This window comes from Lepisma saccharinum, chromosome 26 (genome assembly GCF_977018435.1).
Source record: "Lepisma saccharinum chromosome 26, izLepSacc3.1, whole genome shotgun sequence".
Taxonomy (NCBI): Eukaryota; Metazoa; Arthropoda; class Insecta; order Zygentoma; family Lepismatidae; genus Lepisma; species Lepisma saccharinum.
This window is the reverse complement of record NC_139254.1, coordinates 15,899,254-15,920,428: the sequence shown is the minus strand read 5'-3', so window position 1 is coordinate 15,920,428 and position 21,175 is coordinate 15,899,254. Positions and strand designations below refer to the sequence as shown.

The window sequence follows — 21,175 nt, the reverse complement described above, 5'->3', positions numbered from 1 at the left end:
TGGCGAGACACACACAACTTCAAGTTAACTATAAGATCTCCCACATTTAGCCTTCGATGGGTAAAAGTGATGTCATATCTTCCAGTATTTGATTGATGCTTGGTTCTGCGGCATCAGTGGATAAATACATATAGGTTAGGACTAAGCAATACACAAATTTGTTGTATTATGACGTATACTATAGAAAATGTAAATACATTCTTCTTTGATTACGATTTTGCAGAAATGACACTGTGCTGCTAAAAATGCAAAAAAATTGTCTCAACTAAATATCCTGTAAATTCAAAGCCAAAAGTTGGAAATCTCACTTAAATTCATGGTTGAAAGTTGGTACCCACTCACTCCACTGGTTGTAGTTTCAATTACCTGCTGTGGCAAAAACTTTACTTATGTCTTAATTGTTTCTATTTGACATTAACAATGAGAGGTCACAGGATAAAATGTCTATTTCAACAAGAAAAGATTGTTAGGATCATCTTATAAATGTGAAATAATTAGAATTGGCATTTTTAGTTGTCTAAATGCATGTAAAATTGAAAACCCTAGGATGAAGATTATCCCTTGCTGAAATTAAAGTTTTCCCCAACTGTGAAAAAATTTACATTAAATATGGCATGTCTTAGCCATACTTGATTTTTTTAATTACTATTGACAATGTCGGACAATATTTTCAGCAGCTAAAAGAAATCACCTCTCTTTCCCCACCCTCGATCTTTCTTATTCCCACATGCATATGCACCCTCTCATACATCCACAAAAAAAATGTTATTTTTGTCCATTCTCACAAAAATTCAAGAGAAAGCAAGAATAAAAGTGTCTATCCACCATCAAGATAATGCACAATTCTTCATGGATTGGGTCTCCCATTATTTATTCTCTCTTCATCACATATTCAATAAAAAAATTAGAAAAACAAACTATACATTCATTGCCAATGGGAAATCATCAAATCATTATTATAACTTTTTTAACAGAATCGAATAGGAGTGTGCAGGATCCCGAAAAGTCTGGACCGGGATCGGGGAAAAAAAATAATTCCCACCCCGATCCCAACTTTGGGAAATAACTTCCAGACTTTTTGGAATCCCGAGCAGTTGGGAAATACCGAATGGTCATTTTAAAAAGTCGTTAATTCTAGACGTTTTTTGCATTGTAATTTTCTGGAACTTTTCGGAAATCTTTAGTTTTTATTCTAGAAATGCCAAGACAATCATGTAAAGTGAAAATGATGGGTAGAATTTGAGATTTCCAGAGCTTCGGGAAATGTCGAACATTTCCAATCCCGAAAATTTCCTGACTTTGTTGGGAAATTGCAAAATTTTTCCATCCCGAATGTCTGGATTTATAAAATTTCCAGTCCTGATCCAAAAATTCTGTCCTGCACACCCCTAGAATTTAACATACATTTCTCTTCATAGAGTATTTTGTAATGTGCAATATGAAACTTTAATTTAAACATACAATTGCTTACTATTGTCTTGCACCGGGGCAGTGCAGTTTAAGCCGTCATGCTTTGGACTCCAGCCACATGATGCATGCAGGTTTGAGTCTCCTGCGAGAAAGCATAACTTTTCTCCTGAGATTTCTGCCTGTGTATGGGACCATTGGCCACCCACCATCGTGAGGAAATTTGAGAGCTATGAATGAGTAGTGTAACCTGTCCTGGAAACCTCTAACGACTGGGAGTTCATCGTGCTAACCACATGTCACCCTGTAACTGGTTGGGGATCTTCCACCTTGGCAGGTGGGAGCGAGGGCATCAGTCGGAAGGTAGACCCTGGCCCTTATGGGCTGTTTCACCATGGTTTCTTATTTTATATTTTTAATTGCTTACTATTATTCTATTGCATTTCACACGTACATATTGTGCACTTGGCAACCCTGAAGGTATGCCTACCTCTATATATGCAACGCACCAATGTCTTGTGTAACTTGGGTTTGCCTAGTATAAAATAGAGAAACTATTGGCGAACACTGTACATATTGTATAAGAAGGAACATATGGAAATATTAAGGCAATGAAACCTAACCTATTAAAATGTAGAAATAATACCACCATTATCATGCAACAGTGTATATCTTGCCATGAGCACCAAACCTGACCTGCCTAACCTATTCACATGAGCATGTAGGAAGGTGAACAAAAACCCCACATATATACATAAAAATGGAGCGAATTTACAATACTGGACCCCTCCCTGATTTTTGTAATATTTCGCATACTCACTAATTGAGGCCTCCTAATCACGAAATTTGAAGTTAAAATTTGGGGGTCACGTGTAGAACTTACAAAATAAGCGAAATTGAGTGGTCCGCGATCGGAACAGAAACCCTGGATTTCACCACAAAACAATGGTTATTACAATATTTTAAGTTTTAGAACGAAATTTATATATTCCTGATATACCTACAACCCAAAATTTTAACTATGCTTCCCTAACCTAACCTTACCGTGAATGGTTTGTGGGGCTACCCATGCATGGTTCTACGACCCCAAATTTTAACTATGTGTTCCTAACCTAACATAACCTTACCGAGAATGGTTCATGGGGTTATCCGTCAATAGTTTGTGGGCCACTTGCGATCACGGACCGATAACAAATATTACTTTCGTAGCACTGTAACGGCAAAATTTCCTGACTCAATTTAGCTTATTTTGCAATTTCTACATGTGACATCCAAATTTTAACTTCAAATTCGTAATTAGGAGGCCACAATTAGTGAGTATGAGAAATATTACAAAAATCAGGGAGGTGTCTGGTATTGTAAATTCTTACCATAAAAACTTACATGCTTACTTATAGACCTGCATAAAATTATATTCATTCTTAGTGTATTGCAATGATGAAATTAAAATTACACAAATAGGAAATTGGGCCCATCAAGGTTTGTTTTAAATCCTGACTTAGGTAAGCTTGGCTTTCCACTGTAATTACTTCATACTGCATGCACATACAAATTCTTCATGTTAAAAGAATTCTTCAGAAATCAGCAATTTACCATCACCGTCACTTTCACAACCTACTTTTCACAAAAAATTCCAAGCAGATAAATATTTCGACATCTTTAAAGTGCACAAACTGGCTGTTGACCCACCATATTCCTTCGAGAATTACGGTGACGTTAAATTTACGTATATGGTGGTTCTGATTTTTACCATACAAATTTCCCTTTCTACAAGGGGGGAAAACTCCCAACATATGGCCTGTGTAAGTAAAAACATGCTCTCTCGAAGTACTTTTACCGCTTTCTATTAGTTGAAGCTAGTTGTATGCATACTCAAATAGCAAAATATCACACCATCAAACTTCTAACCGAACAAAAACACCAAAAATTGCTATCAGCACCAAACCTAACAATGTACAGGGTTGTCCGAAAGTCTCATCACCCCCTTACTGAAAAGTAATAAGAACAATAGAGGAACAATATAATAGAGGGGCTGATTGTAAGCGTATGGGCACATGATCATGTACATTCTGGCAAGAGGATGTGCGACATGACTTCACTGCAATATTTGGCAGACTAGCCCCTCCGAAAGTGAATATACTCAAACCAGTATATGTGTTTGATATTATTATATTGTTCCTCTATTGTTCTTATTACTTTTCGGTATGGGGTGACATGACTTTCGGACCACCCTGTATAATTACAAATACCAATAAATCTAACACTCCTAACGATAATTTCACTTGTGATTTGGTTTCATAAGTTTCCAGCCTTCGTGTTTCATTTACTTTGTAATATATTTATGAAACTGTAGGCAATGTCCCATCCACTGCTGTTGTGGAAATGCAGTTTTGGGTGCTATATTCATTTGTGCGAAGCCTCTGGGCTGTTCTGCTTCATGATAAGGTACTTTACTTCATAATATCACATTTCCGCAAGCTAAAAACAACTGAAAACGTTCATAAACAACATAATCTTCATGAACAATGGAAAATATTTCACTCTCTCGAGGGTGTACAGTGTGTCAAGGGTACCTACACAAATAGTTCCTCTGAACATTCATATACAACATGATCTTCATAAACCATGCAAAATATTTCACCTTGAGGGAATACTGAGGGTCAGGGGTATCTGCACAAATAGTACCTCTGAACATCAAACTTATTTCCCTCATCATTTTCAGTATTCCAAGTAATCCTCTTGTACAACTCGCAATAATGATTATACAATCATAACCATGACCAAATTGAGCACTCCATGTTTAGACATTGTGGCAGCACAGTGGTTCGGATCCCACTTTGAGCTCTGGGCCCTAATTAACCCAAGCGTAAAATGAACTGAAAGCAAATTTTGATTAAGAATTGAAATAAAACTGTATTTTTTAATTTAAATTGTATTGACAACTATCTACAGAAGAACATTTATAAATGAGTGACTACAATCTATTTAACATTCCACATCTCCAAAGATGTTTTTTAAAATTTAATTCTGTTTGCAGCAAGTGTTCTACATAGATTTTTAAGTTTATTGTTTTACTATACATAGCTATTACTCGTCCTCAGACATCTTCCAATCTCTTGGGCGTTCCTTCGTTAAGCTATGATTAGACATGGCAACACGGAACGATCTTGTTTTTTTATCAGGGACTTGAGGGAAAAACACCCACCCATCTTCAATTGAATTCTTCTTTAGAACGCCGGCGATACTGAAAACAGCAGCTGCCAAGAATCCAGTGCCGATACTTCTTCTCCAAGCTCCAACTACGGAAGCCGCAGCGCATGCACCAACAACATAATTCCAGTGATCATCTTTGCGACGAATGTTTGTAGATAGACACGTAGCTGCAGTAAATGATGCTGCCATTGCCGTGAATGGTAAAGTTACATAGGCACAACGAGCAGCTGTTTCAAAGTAACCTTTAGGATGGGACATCAGGACTACATCGACAACAGATGCACCCAATCCAAAAAGGGTTGCCTGTTTCATTGTGTAGAACATCTTCGGAAAACAATCCTGTCCTTCTGGAGTATCATAATACTTATACCCCATGGTTGGATTCCTTGTAGTACTTGACAGCTACTTTAAAACATGTAGAGGGTAGAGGCAAGAACTAGCACTCACTACTAGCAATCCTTCTGCTACTTAGGTTGAGAAAAAACGGGGATAATGGTCATTCAAAATTAATTCTTTTCTTTCGACGTAGTGATAATGATAGTGTTTCAGCCTGCATCCGTGGCAGAGAACCGCACCGCACATGCTGCTACAGCCCGAGCAGTAGGGAAATAAAGACCGAATGGTCATTTTAAAAAGTTGTTAATTCTCGACGTTTTCTGCATTGCAAGTGTCTGGAACTTATCGGAAATTGTTTGTTTTTATTACAGAAATGCAAAAACAATCACTTAAGTTGAAAATGACGTGTAGAATTCTAGATTTTCAGAGCTTCGGGAAATTTCGGGATTAAAAAAAAAATTCGCGTCCCGATCCCGTCCAGACCAAACAAAGTTCTGTCCCGCACACCCCTAGTGTTTGGTTGCCCCTTCATCAATTTCAGTGTATTATTTATCATCCTCATCTTCGCAATTAGCCAGATGTGGCAGAAAAGCGAAGTAAAATCACAGTAGAATATGGTAAAATCACTTAAACAAGTCCTGACATCTCGGATGGAGGCCCCGGATGGACGGGGCACGGTTGCCTATCCCTATGTTGTATAAAAAGTAAGGTCTGTTTTGATAACAGTAAGAAAAGTTGTAGAAGAAGGATATTTTCAGGAGTGTTTTTGTTGGGCGTACTTTCCGTTTCAAGCGAATTAGTGTTGATATTTTCTACTGCTTGCTGTCTGAGGAGTCTTTTATCACAGCATTGTTATCTATAGGATGGGATGTTTGTATTCCAAATCAAGAATACTGTCACGTGAGCAATCTAGGAAGTCCCAGGATCTGAAATTCAAGGAATATTCATGGTATGAATAGTAAAATGTTAAGGAAAGTTTTTACGGCATAGCCGTGCAAGTGAGTGTTTACTTGTCAGCTGCATTGAAAAAATTCCTGACCAATATGTGGGTGTGTAAGACAACATCCACATAGGCTTGTTCTCTTAATTAAGTGTGTGCATCGTTTAGTAGTGTTGTGGAGGCAGTCCTTTAATTTATTCCGTCCACGGGTGAATGCTCGGAGACGGGGTTAGGTTTCGATCCGTTGCGTCTTTGGTGCCGTGATCGAGTACATTAAATTTGACACATCTAAACCTCCAATCTCAATTTCTTTCCGATGTTCGTATATATGTTTTCTCTTCTTCTAGCATATTGCCAAAAGTGTGGTATTTTTATGCAGATATGAACATTGTATATAAATAATCCTTTCTACATTAGGACAGGGCCATTGTTGAAATTTAGTTCAGGGTGGAATGTTGGTTTAGTTCATGGACGTCCACAGGATTTTTCCAAGAAAGGGACAAGCAAAGTATTTTTTCAAGAGGTTTAGCAAACTAGGTATATTTCGCCCATAGTGTGTTACATTTTCAGAAAGTACTCCTTCAATTTGAGGTTGTCATGTTTCTGCAATGCCTTATAATAATTAACATAATTTACTGTAATGAAATTAAATTGGGAACAGTTTCAGGTAAAAATTTACTATCCTTCGGACACCTCTAATTTTTTTGTTTCGTCAATTTTTGACATTGGTACTTATGTATCTGCTTCGCGGAACATTCCTGAAGGTGTATCAACGTTGTTTTGATGAAAGTAAGAGCAAGTTTTTACATTACCAGTACGTCTTTCTGGTAGGCCTTTTCGCTTGCCTGAGACACAATATGGCGAGTAAACCTTCCTACATAATCGCGCGTCGTGCTTGTCTTTTGTCAAATTTTTGACATTCGTACTTACGTATCTCCTTCGCGGAACATTCCTGAAGGTGTATTGACGTTGTTTTGATGAAAGTAAGAGCAATTTTTCACATTACCAGTACTTCTTTCTCCTAGCCTTTCCGCTTGCCTCACACACAATATGGCATGTACACCTTCCTACATAATGACTCGTCGGGCTTGTCTTTCCTCGATTTTCAATTGTTATGCGGTGCTTCAACCTTCGGAACCCAGGAAATGCCCGAACTGAACTAACCTAACCACGTACCAATAGTTTGTGGGCCTAGCGACAAACCATATTTCTAACTCTCGTTGCAAATGCAGACAGTTCGAAACACTGGATACCCAATGAACATGAACAAAACACAATCACGACGAGTGATGCATGAAGAAGAAGAAGACGACGTGTGATGGTGTACGCGCCAAACGCTATTCTCCGTCGGAGAATTAATTTTCAACGAACAACATGAATTTCAGCTATGAAACATTCCCACATCACACAAAACACCTTCCCGATGTTCGACAATGCTACAGGAACTTATTACAGTAAGTAGTTTCTTCTGTAAAAATAAATAAATGTGTCCGAAGGATAGTAAACTAGTACCGTATCGTACCGGAAATTCATTATTTTTGTTGAAAATTAATTCTCAGATGCACAATAGCCTTTGACGCGTACACCTCCGTAGATTATCGCGTGTTGTTCTTGTGTTTTGTTGATTGCAGGGTTTCCAACCACACCATTGTTTTCCCAAAATATGACGTGTCCTGGATGCATGGTGAAATTCATACCGGGTGTGGAAGATCCACTGGATTTTGTAATTGGGTACTTGAAAAATGGGTAGCCCTACAAACCATTGACGAATAGCCCCAAAAACGATTCACGCATAGCCCCACGAACCATTTCTGGCAAGGTTAGGTTAGGCAAGCATAGTTAAAATTTTGTTTGTAAAATAATGCGAAGAAGCTTAAGAAATTTTCACTTGAGTATTTTTTGGGTTAAGAAGGTTGGAAACACTGCATCGACCTGTGAACGGGTATGCGCCATACTGTTTCTTACGGAAATGAAACAATGCAAGTAAAGAAGTACTCATAATGTGAAAAATTGACAATACTTTCATCAAAAAAACGTGAATGCACCTTCAAGAATGTTCCGCGAAGCAGATAGGTAAGTACGAATGTTAAAAGTGACGAAATGAAGAAGTTACATGTGTTTATGGAATAGTAAATTGTTACCACAAACATAACGTAACAACAATAACTTTCCAAACTAGTACCTTTCTATACAAACACTACAAAAGCAATGCATAACACACAATCCCACAGATAGATATGACTTAATAAATAGTACTGCCAAAAAACACTCATTACTCCACGATAACACATCTATGAGCTAAGAACAACAGAACTCGTTCGTATGGAATAATCTTCATAAATCACACAGAAATGATCACCTTCTTGTGGGGGTTAAGGGTACCCAAATCACATGGTGCTAAATCTGGAGAATATGGAGGCTACGGCAGGAGTTCCTGTTCTGTGGATGCCAGGAAAGACTGGGTAATGTTTGGCTTGTGGGCCAGTTCAGTGTGCTGCAGTTGCGTTCCTCGGTTTTTGATATGCTCTTGAATGGCATCTAGGACATAGAGGTAGGCGGTACTCAGTATACACTTGCCAGTGACAGTTGCACCCTCTTCAAGTACTACTGGCTTTAAGATGCCATGTTGGCAGAAGAAAATTGCACCAACGACTTGACTTTCCTCAAATTCAGTCACACACTGCTTGCTTGGTTTTTTTTGTTTCAGATCATAGTAATACACACAGGTTTCATCACCAGCAGTAATATTCCCCACCATTGAAGAATGTCTACTGACAAATGTTTTCAACATTTTCTAGCAAAACTGCACATTTGCTGTCAAGTGCTTAACCCTGAGTTGTTGCTACACCCATTTATGCCAAACCGTCATGTGAGATTTGAAGTATTGAGACATTGGCATCCCTACATGCATCTCTAACTCCCAAGCTCTCAGACGGCAGTCTTCATCCACAAGTTTCACCAGAGCCACATGCAGATATCTGTTTTTTTTTTGTTTTTTTTGGATGCCCTTCACATGGATCATCATCAAAGGTCTTACCCATATCGGAAGTGGGCAAATCACTCTTCTATCAGATACCATTCTGGCATCGTTTCTCAACTTATGGGGTGCTGGGTCCCAAGACAGCATTTTTTGGGTCGTGAAGCCGGGCTTGAAAATGTCTTAAAAACATACATACATAGTGTACATATTTACTATTCTAGAATGAAGTATGTGTAATTTGTTTAAGCAAGCGTCAAAGAGGGCTTCTTAAAGTACTCAGTGTTGGCAACAATATGATTATAAACTAGGTGACACCCATACAAGGAATTCTGCTGGCGCCGATTCTTATGGGTCCCATGAAATGTAATATCCTTGAAGGTGGGTCCTGGACTGAAAAAGGTTGAGAACCACTGCATAATGGGTAGGGTGAACATACATCCCATTTTGACCGGGACAGTCCCATTTTAGAGGCATGTCCCGATCGTCCCGTCCATATATTTAAAAAGCCACTATTTGTCCTGTTTTATAAAAGTCTAGGAGTTATCGTGAAAACCAAGTCTAAATTTGAGAGACATTTCATCCTAAAAAATAATGTTATGTGTGTGTTCCGTTATTTGTAGATCAGTGAATAACCATGCAATTATTTACGGAATTTGCAACAAGAATTTAAATATCCTGCATCTTGACCAAACTCAAAAGAAAAATCTAGAGTTAACTTGGCAGGGGCAAGAGCAGGCACTTGCCCCCCTCCCTCCAATTTTCAGTTTTATTAACATTTACAAGGTAGGAGACCTAAGGAGCAAAGTAATAAAGAATAACATTTGTGACTTCGCAAACGTCACAGTTATTTAGAAAATAATCCTGGACGCTATTTTTATGAGATGGAAAACTTTTCAAGTCTCTTCCCCTAAAAGTTAAGCCCCAAGTCTGATTCTACCCCCTCAAAATTAGACCTCAAGTCCAATTTTTGCCCCTCAAAACTAGGCCCCCCGTTAATCCCATGCGGTACTACTTTACTATACTGGAGACACCTATCAATGATTTATTTCGCAATTTTTTACATTGCTAACGTGCTATTCTGCATTGCGGAACATTTCTTTAGGTGAAATAATGAATTTCTAATGAAAATAATGTCTATTTCTTACATTAAAGAGTACTTACTGTTGTTCCTTATTTCCCACAAACCATCCACGAGTAGCCCCACGAACCATCACGGGGACGAGGTATGCCTACTAGGTTAGGTTAGGCCTGTTAGGTTAGGTTCCATTAGCACTCCTTTCGTTCAATTTAGCATATACGGACAATACAAGAGCGTATTGTGCTCTCGTGCGGAAAGCAAATGGCGGCAGCAGCAATAGTGCGTCGGAAATAGATTTTCGTAGAAAACCACATGCATTTGCATTAAAATGGATCAAAACTACATTCCCGAACATCAACAACTCTACAGAAAATGATTTGCGTAAGTACTTTCTCCTGTAAATTTGAAGAAATCCGTCTCTGGCATTACTCAACTTCATCACAAAGGTTGATCAGAAAGGATATGAAATGCTTTCTTAGTCATACTGAGATTATAATAATTAATACCCTTTGACAATGGGAGATCATTTTTCATTTATTGTTTATGATGTATCATTAGGCTATGAGATAAATCTTTTAATAAATAATAACAATAATTTTATGCTTCTTCAGGAAGAGTAAACTGATCTTGGGATGCCCCATTTTTGGGTCAAAATATTATGGGTACTCTAATTATGGGATGAATCTGCCAAGTAAACATTTTGTGTTGTTATTGTTTTCTTAACCTTGTTGATAAAAGAAGTGAAGTCTTCTAGTTGAATGTAGTTGTGTGAAGCCATTCTGATGTGTTGTTAAGTGATACTTAAAAAGTTATTTTTCCAATCTTTTGAAAGTGATTTTTATTTAATTACTATCGGGTGTTCCATTTACAATGCAACCCGAAGTTTGGGATAGTACAACTTTTGAACACGTATAATCCTTATACCAAATTGAAGCCTTGTTCATGCATATATTTTTTAAACCGGAGAACAATGACTGGATTTCATTAGTGTCCATGCAGTGTTGCCAGATGTAACAGGAAGTGTAAACGAATTTTTTTACAAATCATGAAAAATGGCATATAACACACATGTACGAACATGTCGTTCGTAATTTTCAGTTTGGTTAGGTGGATTAGCTCGGCATCTATGGCAGTGAAAAAAGAAATGTTCATTTCTACCGATAGCCAATCGGATGATGCGAATTTAAGGGGGAACTAGGAAAATCGTTGTTTTTAGAAATTAAGACTGTGCATTGGCAACACTGCTTGTGTTTCAGTGCCACAAAAGGTGTGTTTCGAAACTGTATACATCATGCAATTACTGAAAACAATAAAAAAGAAACTTGGAAATTTTCATGAAAATAGTGTTACTTACGTGCACCTGGCAACCATGTGATGCATGAGGAATTTAGTTTGATACCCGGTGGAGCCACTACTGGTTCGGATTCCACTTTAAACTGTAGGTCCAGTCCCAATTAGCCTTACTGTGCATAAAGTGGACTAAAAATACCAAATCAATCAAGCATCAGGAATTTATCACAATGAGCTATTCTCATTAACATTAACAGCAATTACATATTCCTATGAAGAAACAAACTTACCGCATGGTTGCCAGGTGCATGTAACACTATTTTCATGAATATTTCCAATTTTCTTTTTTATTGTTTTCAGTAATTGCATGATGTATACAGTTTCGAAACATGCATTTTGTGGCACTGCAACACAAGCAGTGTTGCCAATGCACAGTCTTAATTTCTAAAAACAACGATTTTCCTAGTTCCCCCTTAAATTCGCCTCATCCGATTGACTATTGGTAGAAATAAACATTTCTTTTTTCACTGCCATAGATGCCGAGCTAATCCATCTAACCAAATTGAAAATTACCAACGGCATGTTCGTACATGTGTGTTATATGCCATTTTTCATGATTTGCAAAAAATTCATTTGCACTTCCTGTTACATCTGGCAACACTCCGTGGACACTAATGAAAACCAATCATTGTTTCCTGGTTTAAAAATATATGCATGGACAAGGCTTCAATTTGGTATGAGGATTATATGTGTACCACTTCCGGTTCAAAAGTTGTATTATCCCCTACAACGGGTTGCATTGTAAATGGAACACCTGATAGGATGTGTTGCTGTGCTAAGTATTCTCCATGAACTGAATCTTCTGTTCAGTCAAAATAATATGTCAAAAAAGGGTAGACAAAACTAAATATCATTCAGTCACCAGCCCCTTTTTCCTAGGAGCCAGCTTTTTTTTTTTTTTTTTAAAAAAAAAGGCTTAAGAAAACCATGAAACCAACTAAGATAATGCTACACATTTCGAAACGTGACCTTAAAACATTTAATTTATTAAGGAATACAAGATTGGATTAAAAATTATGAATTCTTGCTCCAGAGTGGCCTTCGTAAAGATGGAACAACCGGTAATAGCATAAATAACTGTGCAATACTCTACCTGGTCATCCCTGGTTTTAAAATTTGGCTAGTAAGGATGCAAACATTTGTAATGGCATGTTCATTATTCAGATTTAATGATGCAGAAAACATGAAAACATGTACTGTACTCATTATAAAAAAAAAAAAATGGAAATTTCATTAGCTGTATTTAATTATTAAAAAATTAAGGGTAATGGTTCCGATTGTTTTATAATTTTTTTCAAATTCTCCTAGCAGGGAGACTAATTATTGAAGAATTTTGACAATCATTGTCACACAAAACTTGAACCTTCCTTAAAGTAATGAGCACTGTTTGGATTCGAAAAAAAGAATATTTATGTTGAAAAAATAAACTTAAAAATTACCTTACACAAGCATGTGTGCTTCCCATGGACAAGGTATTCTCTGTTGATAAGTGACAGTATCGTAGACTAGTATGAATGAATGTAGAAGTTAATGGGAACCTTAGTAGAAAGCATTTAGGGACTTTATTTTAATGCTGAGAGAACCAAACCTGACCTGCCTAACCTAACCACGAAAGCATATTTTGAACAAAATCATAAGTAATCGCTAAAACTTGGCAATACAGAGTTCGTTCTGAAAGTATCCAAACTGTCCGCAGTGCGGTGCAAGAATCGGTCGACGGTTAGGGTAAGCTGCGCCAGGTGGCAGTGGGGACCTTAACCTTCAAAACAAGGCCTCGCTCGGTTGCCTGCAGTGGTTGAGGTGCAATCACTCGTGTTGTGTACACGGAAAAAAACGTCGCGTCAAGAATTTGCAGTTGGTGGATTTGGAGAAAAATGGAGCGCACTTTGGAACAGCGCTACGCTGTGAAATTTTGTATTAAATTGAAAAAAAACTTTACGGAGACTTTTAACCATGCTACAGGAGGCTTACGCCCCCGAAAGCAAGAGACAAAGTTCAGCATGGCACACCCCTGCGTCCCCTCGTCAAAAGAAGGCCTGGGTGTCAAAATGAAAGGTGAAAACAATGCTCCTTGTCTTTTTCGACGCGAAAGGGGTCGTGCACAAAGAGTTTGTACTTGCTGGGACCACTGTGAATGCAGCTTACTACAAAACAGTGCTTCAGCGTCTCCGACAGAGGGTCCAGCACGTCCGGTCTGACATCGCCGACAGGTGGCTACTTCACCACGACAATGCGCCGGCTCACACAACGCTGTTTGTAGGTGAGTTTTTGGCCAACGTACGCGCGGCAACGCTGCCTCATCCCCCTTACAGCCCGGACTTGGCACTGGCCGACTTATTTTTGTTTCCCAAGGTCAAAAGGGTGCTCAAGGGGAATGGTTTTGCGTCAATTGAAGAGGTTCAAGCTGCCATGACCGCAGCATTAAAGAGGGTGTCAGTCAAGGACTTCCAGGACTGCTGTGAACAGTGGAAAAGTCGCTATACTCGCTGTATTGAGGCTGAAGGTGTCTACATTGAAGAATATTGACAGCAGTTGTAATTGTCATCAATAAATTGTTTGCAAATAAATATGTTTGGATACTTTCAGAACGGATCCTGTATGTGTTAACAGACATAAATCGAAATTAAACCATATAAAAATTGCATTTGTAGCATGATGAGATCGCAATAAAACAAAAGGAACTTGAGCCAAATTAAGAACTGGATTTGAAAATTCAGGCGCCATGTGAACGAGGCACTCTGTATTTGTCTACCCTTGATGTCAAATATTGTACGTTAAGAATACGTGCTACTGAGATGCATATTGTTCACATGTTTTGTTTTGTTGTTTAAATTAGTTCAGCGACACCAAGTTGACTTAAATGAGACTTACATGTCGCACATTCCTCTTTTTAACTTACAAAAATAATGACACCATGATTATGCATTATGTTGCAGGGACAAAAAGCAAAAACTGAACCCAAAGGATTACACGATAGAAAATGTGGATGGAGGAGAAGCTGGGAGGGTACCAGGCACTGTGGATGGCCAACAATTCATCATCCAAAACTGCAAAGATGCTGCTATATTTGTACTTGATCATATTAACACAATTACCATCGATGATTGTAACAACTGTAGAATTGTCTTGGGAGCCGTTAAAGGAAGGTGTGTACTTCAGTAAATTTGCTAATTAAGAAACTTTAAGCATTGTGTTAAATTTCACAAGAGGTCATTGTAAAGTTCTGTATTGTGTTTGAACTTTAGTTACTAGTATTGTGAAAAGAATTTGACACTTCAAGAAATTTCACTTTTCTAAAGGGAGCCTTGAACCACTTTACCCCCTCGAGAATTACATCATTTTTTTTTTAATCGACAGATTACAATGTTTTGTGTAATATAAATTTGGTTCCAGTGTGCGGAAAATACAAATAACGGAGATACTTGATCCCAAAGTATGGCCCGCGTAATTAAAAACCTTCCATCAATGAGTAGTTTTGCAGCTTTTTTTACTTTATTATTTTAGTAAAAATAGTTTGTATGCACACTAAAATACAGATGAACGTAAAACATTTGGTTAATACAAATGTTGTGATGGTATGAATATGTAATATATATGAGAAAATGCTTGAAATTATGGAAACTATATGTGAAGGTAACTAACATTTGTAAAAATGTGTGCTAAAATGTAATATGTAAATATATGGTAGAAAGGACAATTTTCATGAAGATAATAGAAAATAACATCAATTGTAACATTATTGATTCATTTACTATATTTTACTTTGCTTTTCTGCCATTTTTGGTTTATTGCGAAGATGAGGATGAGTGATAAAAGTTATGAAGGGACACAAAGACCATCCATGGCCAGGGTGGGATTCGAACCTGGGACCTCTGGCATCATAGCTTGATGTGCTAGCCACTTCATCATGGAAGTCGGCTTATTGTAGCATTACAAACATATAAATCCGTTCCCTGCTTATTCATATTTTGTTCTATTTTTCAGTGTTTACCTTCGGAACTGCAATGACTGTGTGCTCTTAGTGTCTTGTGGCCAGTTTCGAACGAGGGACTGCAGGAAAGTAGATACTTTTCTATGCTGTGCGACTCAGCCGATAATTGAATCATCCGCAGCAATGCGTTTTGGTTGCTACCAGCTGTTTTATCCAGAGTTGGAGGGTAAGTGTTTGTAAATTATAGGGATGGGACTGATTAATCGGTACTCTATCCGTATTGGCCGATATAGGCATATCGGTGTATCGGTAAAATTACCGATTATTTTACCGATCAGATATATCTATAAATATCTCATAAGTTAGTGCAAAATTCTGTTATTTTGTTATATTTTTTTTTTGGATAATTTCCATACCCTAATTTTTAAAGAGTAAATGTTCATGTATGCAGCTTCTTTTGCACTGCATTCACCTTGAAACAAACATTTATTTAGGAGGTAAATGAACCATTCAGGAGTATTTGGACTTTTATTTTGGATCGGCGGAATATCGGTTATAAGTAGGGAATGGATTTTTAGGTGCTAAAAAAGAAGGATTTAGGACTTTATAAACTTTAGGTGCTTATAATAAATTAATAGGCATAATTTTTAATTAATAATAATTTTATTAAATAACTGGTTTTAGATGCAATTTGTGTACAAAAGTTAATATTTTTAGTGCAATGAATACTATTATTTGAAATATTCATTCAATTTGTCCAATGTAAAAATATTAGCATATTTGGAAGCACTGCACCAGAATATGCTTTTCAATGCTTGGTTCTACCCGAGGCATAGTGGTAACGTCGTTGACTTGTAATGAAGAGGTCGTAGGTTTGATATCCGTTGGAGCCACATAGTGGTTCGGGTCCCACTTTAAACTGTAGGCCCAGTCCCGATTAGTCCATCTGTGCTCAATGTGTGCTCAAAAACTCAACCTCAAAACTCAAATCGCAGGCAGGTTTGTAGTTCTTGATGAACAGCCTCTATACTAGGGCAGCTGTAGTTTTGCGGAAAGAGCCAATTCCATATTCTTGATATCTTCCCATGCTCTTACACTGTTGAAGGCCGGGAATATTGCCGGCCCTGTTTTAACAACTGAATGATTTTGTAGCTAGGATTATGTTTGGTTTGCTACACCTATGGTCAGGGCTCGAAAAATCCTGGTTGCCAGGTCGCCATGGCGACTAAGAATTTCAGCCTGGCGACTGTGATCTTATGCTGTAATATGTACGAAATTTTGATGATTCTAAGTTTAAATTGCAGTACAGTGTAAGTTAGCAAATGTTTTTTTTTTTTTTTTTAAATCAACGTTGTGAACATTCCAGAGAGTCAGTAATATCTTACTCTTTATCCCCCAACGCCCCATTTCCTGTTTTCTCAAATCATTTAGCGATGTTTTGAATACCGTGATGATCAGCTTCTTATACAGTGTGATTCAAAAGTTGCACAACCCAAACTTTGAAAATGTATATCATGAAAACCGTAAGAGATATTTACACCAGGTTTTCTGCATTATAAAGTCTCATCCATTGAGATATTTTTCAATGCTTAAAATTATCAGTTTTCTCCATACAGAAAATGTAGATAAATTAATAACTGGCCGAAGGCAGCGTTAAAATTTTTCCAGAAATGCACTTTTGAATGAGAAAAGTATGTAAGAAATTATCGAAGGGTCATAATTAGATGTCTGATGACTGATGCCATGTCAATCTGTCATTTGCGACGAATATAGGTCATGTGCAACATTTGATGGATTTTTTATTGGCGATTTTATGGGTTGAGTGAAAAAGTGCCATTTTTGTTACATATATGGCAATGCTAGCGGTTCGAAATATTGTCAACAGATGCACGCCACATGTGCCTAAGTATTGGCTATACATTTACGTGAAAAATCATAAAATAATCCTTGTCTGCCTCTGGTTACACTGAATTCTCTTCGATCACTTTCGACGCTACTATGCCCGTTGTTTTACTCTTAATTGATTCAGCATGGCGTATTCTTTGGAGCAGCGCGTGTGCATTACTGATTAGTATTTTACTACTAATTCTTACACTCGTGTGCAAGAGGTTTTCCAAGAAAAATCCCCTGCTTGTGCAGTACCTCACAAAGCAACTGTTTTACGACTAGTCAAACACCAACAAATGATCCCACAAATTTGTTAAGAGTTGGTATTATTATTATTGAAGAATAGGCACACACAGGAGATGTACTACTTAGAAATTTTCAGCGAAAATGCAGGCTTGACCAGGACTTGAACCTGGGTCTCTGGCATACCGTACGATTTCTCTAACCACTTAGCTACTGAGCTGGCCTGGCCTCGTCTGATTTCTCGCTGTCGCTGTTTTACCTGTGTGGAATCTTCTCTGGCAGTGCTACCGCAACGGGATCTGCATTTTTCGCTGAAAATTTCTACGTAGTACATTTCCTGTGTGTGCCTGATCTTCAATAATTAACATCTCTATGCTGGGAGGAACCAGGCAATGTCAAAGTCTACTGTATTTCAAAGGCAACAGATCCCGTTGCTGTAGCACTGGCAGAGAAGATTCCACGCAGGTAAAACAGCGACAGCGATAAATCAGGCGAGGCCAGGCTGGCTCAGTAGCTCAGTGGTTAGAGCAATGGCACGGTATAGCAGAGACCCGTGTTCGAGTTCTGGTGGAACTTGCATTTTTCGCTGAAAATTTCTACGTTGGTATATATTGTTGAAAATCAATTCAGATGTTTTCAGCAAATTTACAATATTTTTTAAAATAATGTAATTGCTTTTATTTGGATACATTCTAACCCAGTGATAGCGTACATGATTAGTTTAGTGCAGAAAACCTGGTGTAAATGCCTCTTACGGTTTTCATGATATACATTTTCAAAGTATGGGTTGTGCGACTTTTGAAACACTCTGTAGTATGCACAATTGCTAGTAGGTAGTTTCCTGGTGCCTGATTTTCCGAGCTGGCGCCTAGGTTTGAAGAAAATTTTTCGAGCACTGCCTATGGTCACTTTAATTGCCTGGGAAGTTTAGAAACTGAGAACACCTCATCCAGTCAGTTCGCTCCACATTTTTCCAATTTCGTGATGTGGGCTGGAAGATGGCGGAAATTTGCACATTCGTTGACACCCTTGCTGTTGCATTGCTATTGCCATTCGGATTAGTTCAAGGTCTCAAAGTTCAAGGGTCTCAAACCTTTCTGGTGCAAAATAAGGGTTGTTCTTAAGGAAAGTTATTTTTGAAGTTAAGTGAATTGTTAAAAAGGCGTTTTTCTAGTCAAAATAGGACTTTCAGGCATTTATAGGATTTTATAGTTCAGTTAGGCACTTATAGGTCCCATAGAATTTCAGTAGAGGGGTGCTTCGTACATGAAACGCAAAGATCTCTGAATAGCATACATGTAGGACGTGGCAGAAAAATAGGCATGGACCTAGAAATCTGTTCCCTAGTTATAAGTATCAGCCAAAATTTCATGCTTGTCCATCCCTAATAAATTATAATCTGCCGGGTATTTTCCACACAAGCTCTCTGATAACCGATACCAATATATCGGCCAAAGCTCGAATTGGAAATTACTAGCTTGGTTGAGTTTTGGGATTTTTTAAGGGAAGCTTTCATGGATTAACAAGGAGACAGTGCACTGGGTGCAAATTATCCTAGCTGAAGTTGCTTTATGATTTTTTTTCCCCCTAGCTTCTGTGGCAGCTGCCAGGCCTTTTGTTTTTCGATATTTGAACTGTGAATATTTTTATAATTGAAAATAAATTACTCTGTTCCCTAGGGCGTTGCCAATGTTTCTGAATTACTTTTGTTCATAAAATCATAAAGGTAATGTACATTGGAGGCAAAATTCACATGGTGGACCTACCAACCCCCCACCCCACCCCTTGGCCTCTGACATGACACTTGTGCCTGTAACATTGTACAATTGGTTAATTTTTTTAATATAGCTGCACATGTGTATAGAAAGAAGCATTGATGCAACATTAATATTGTTTTTTATATGATTTAGTGCATGATAAAATTTGTGCGTGGTACTCATGTGATAATTTTTTCTTATTTTTTATTAATGATGATAAATTTTGTTATTATAAAATGCAAAGGAAGCAGTGATTCAAAAACAAAATAATTTCTTTAATTTTGGTGATAAAAATGCATGTGTGTCTGAGGCCCCTGCACCCTTCCAAGGTAAAGTTCCTTGTGTGGCATTGGTAAACTAGGGTTAACTTTGGGGATAGCATCTCCCTGAACCCCCCACTTCGAGCACTGGTAACAACGGCTCAAATTAATTCCCCAATATCGACTAATATTTTTTCAGATTCTGTGTGGCTTGCAGTGTATGCATAGTTTTCTTTAATTTTGTACCAGTATTGATTAAATGATTTCTATTTAAATAGGTACAGTGGAACCTCGATTTTTTGTTTTTCAGAGGACCAAGCTGAAAAAACTTCAAATGCATGAAAATGTAAAATCGTGGAAAACTATAACTTTTTGCTATGTTGAGACCATCAAGGTTGAATCTATAATTCAGGAAAACGTAAAATCCAGGAATGTAAATTCGGGGTTTCACTGTATTTGCTTGTGTCACATGTAATTCTGTTATTTTAATTTAAACATATGGCAATTGTAAAGTAATGATGTGGTGTCGTTTCTTTATAAATAAAATGAGCCACATGAAATGCATGAGAAAGCACCACAATACTATTTTTTTCCCACATTACAGTCCAGTTTCATCGTGCATCTTTGAGTGTGTTCAACAACAATTGGAGCAATATCCATGATTTCACCCCTCTGGAAGGGGAGAGCAATTGGTCATTGTTCCCTGAATCTGTTAAGGTGGAGGATTATATGTTTCTACCATCTTCTCAAGAGTTATCAAGGTGAGTGCGTACCTCGTTCATCCATTTAACTAAGGTTGATCTATGGCAAATATGGCACTGAAGAACAGTTACTGAAAATTAACTGCAGAAAAAATGTTGTTTTTCGTTTAAGGGCAGGAGGAACAGTTTGTGTCTAGTCAGACATGAGGACACTATACTGCTCCTCCCCCCGACCCGTTCCTGTGGTGAGCTGGGGAAAGAGATGTCTGTGTGCTGGATGGTCGTAGGAAGAGGAGAAAATTTAGTATTAGAATATCAAAGTTTGCATAGTACAGAAAAACACACGATCAGAGAGATGGCAGGTTAAAGATTTGATTGGCTGGCGGAAAAGTTGCAACTTCCATTTGATTAGCCGTAACTTGAATATGTTGCATTTTTTTCTCCTTAAGGAATACATGGGATTCTGAAAATTCTTATTCTTCATATTTTTCAACCATTGTATGTAGCTTTACTCAACTTTAAAAAAACACTTCCACTTGCAACATGGGTAGAAATTCATACTATCTTGTTCACAATTTTTTTGTGCCCATTTCGACAGTATTGAAATAAATGTCACTCTTTGCCTCGAGTCAACTTTACGCTCTGGGAGGTTAATCGGGAATAGACCTACAGTTTAAAATGCGATGAGAACTGCTGCACATGTTAATACAGTAGGCTGTTAATTTTTGGTGTCCTTAAGTGTAGGACCAGGCCATGTCTTGGGCATTATGCATGTGTCAGACTTGCTTTTGTAGTTTTTAAACCATTCCTATATCTTGACATGCTTAACTCTTGGATGCAGGTGAATGATCCAGTATACCGGGTGTACAAAAAAGAATGTCCTAGTTTTGAACCTCTGTTATGTCATACATATTTGGCATACAACAATAATATATATGTATATATATATATATATATATATTAAACGAAAGAGTAGCACTCAGTTTTATTGGTTCACAAATGTTCAATATGTGACAATTTTGTGACCCAGCACACATCCAAACGATAAGACAGCTCTTCCCACACTCTAACAAGCATGTCTGTAGTGATTGA

At 37.7% G+C, this 21,175-nt stretch overlaps 2 protein-coding genes across 2 annotated transcripts in view; one reads left to right on the top strand and one right to left on the bottom strand.

The window, feature by feature from the left end:
• Positions 1 to 4,494: 4,494 nt before the first annotated feature.
• ND-B14.7 (NADH dehydrogenase (ubiquinone) B14.7 subunit) lies at positions 4,495 to 4,995 on the bottom strand. The gene has a single exon (XM_083112260.1). The coding sequence runs from the start codon at positions 4,993 to 4,995 to the stop codon at positions 4,495 to 4,497; it is 501 nt and encodes a 166-aa protein (XP_082968386.1).
• A 640-nt stretch (positions 4,996 to 5,635) lies between these two features.
• Positions 5,636 to 21,175, top strand: part of LOC145979769 (protein XRP2-like) — a 28,694-nt gene continuing 13,154 nt past the window's right edge. Inside the window, exons 1-4 of the mRNA XM_083112753.1 lie at positions 5,636 to 5,905; positions 14,241 to 14,450; positions 15,289 to 15,461; positions 19,987 to 20,143. Of these exons, the coding sequence (XP_082968879.1) occupies positions 5,820 to 5,905; positions 14,241 to 14,450; positions 15,289 to 15,461; positions 19,987 to 20,143 (626 nt within the window). The 5' untranslated portion in view covers positions 5,636 to 5,819. The remainder of the gene's footprint in view (positions 5,906 to 14,240; positions 14,451 to 15,288; positions 15,462 to 19,986; positions 20,144 to 21,175) is intronic.

What these genes read in the sequence shown, in the direction of transcription:
- ND-B14.7 (XM_083112260.1), bottom strand. Translation starts at nt 4,995, where the DNA reads ATGGGGTATAAGTATTATGATACTCCAGAAGGACAGGATTGTTTTCCG.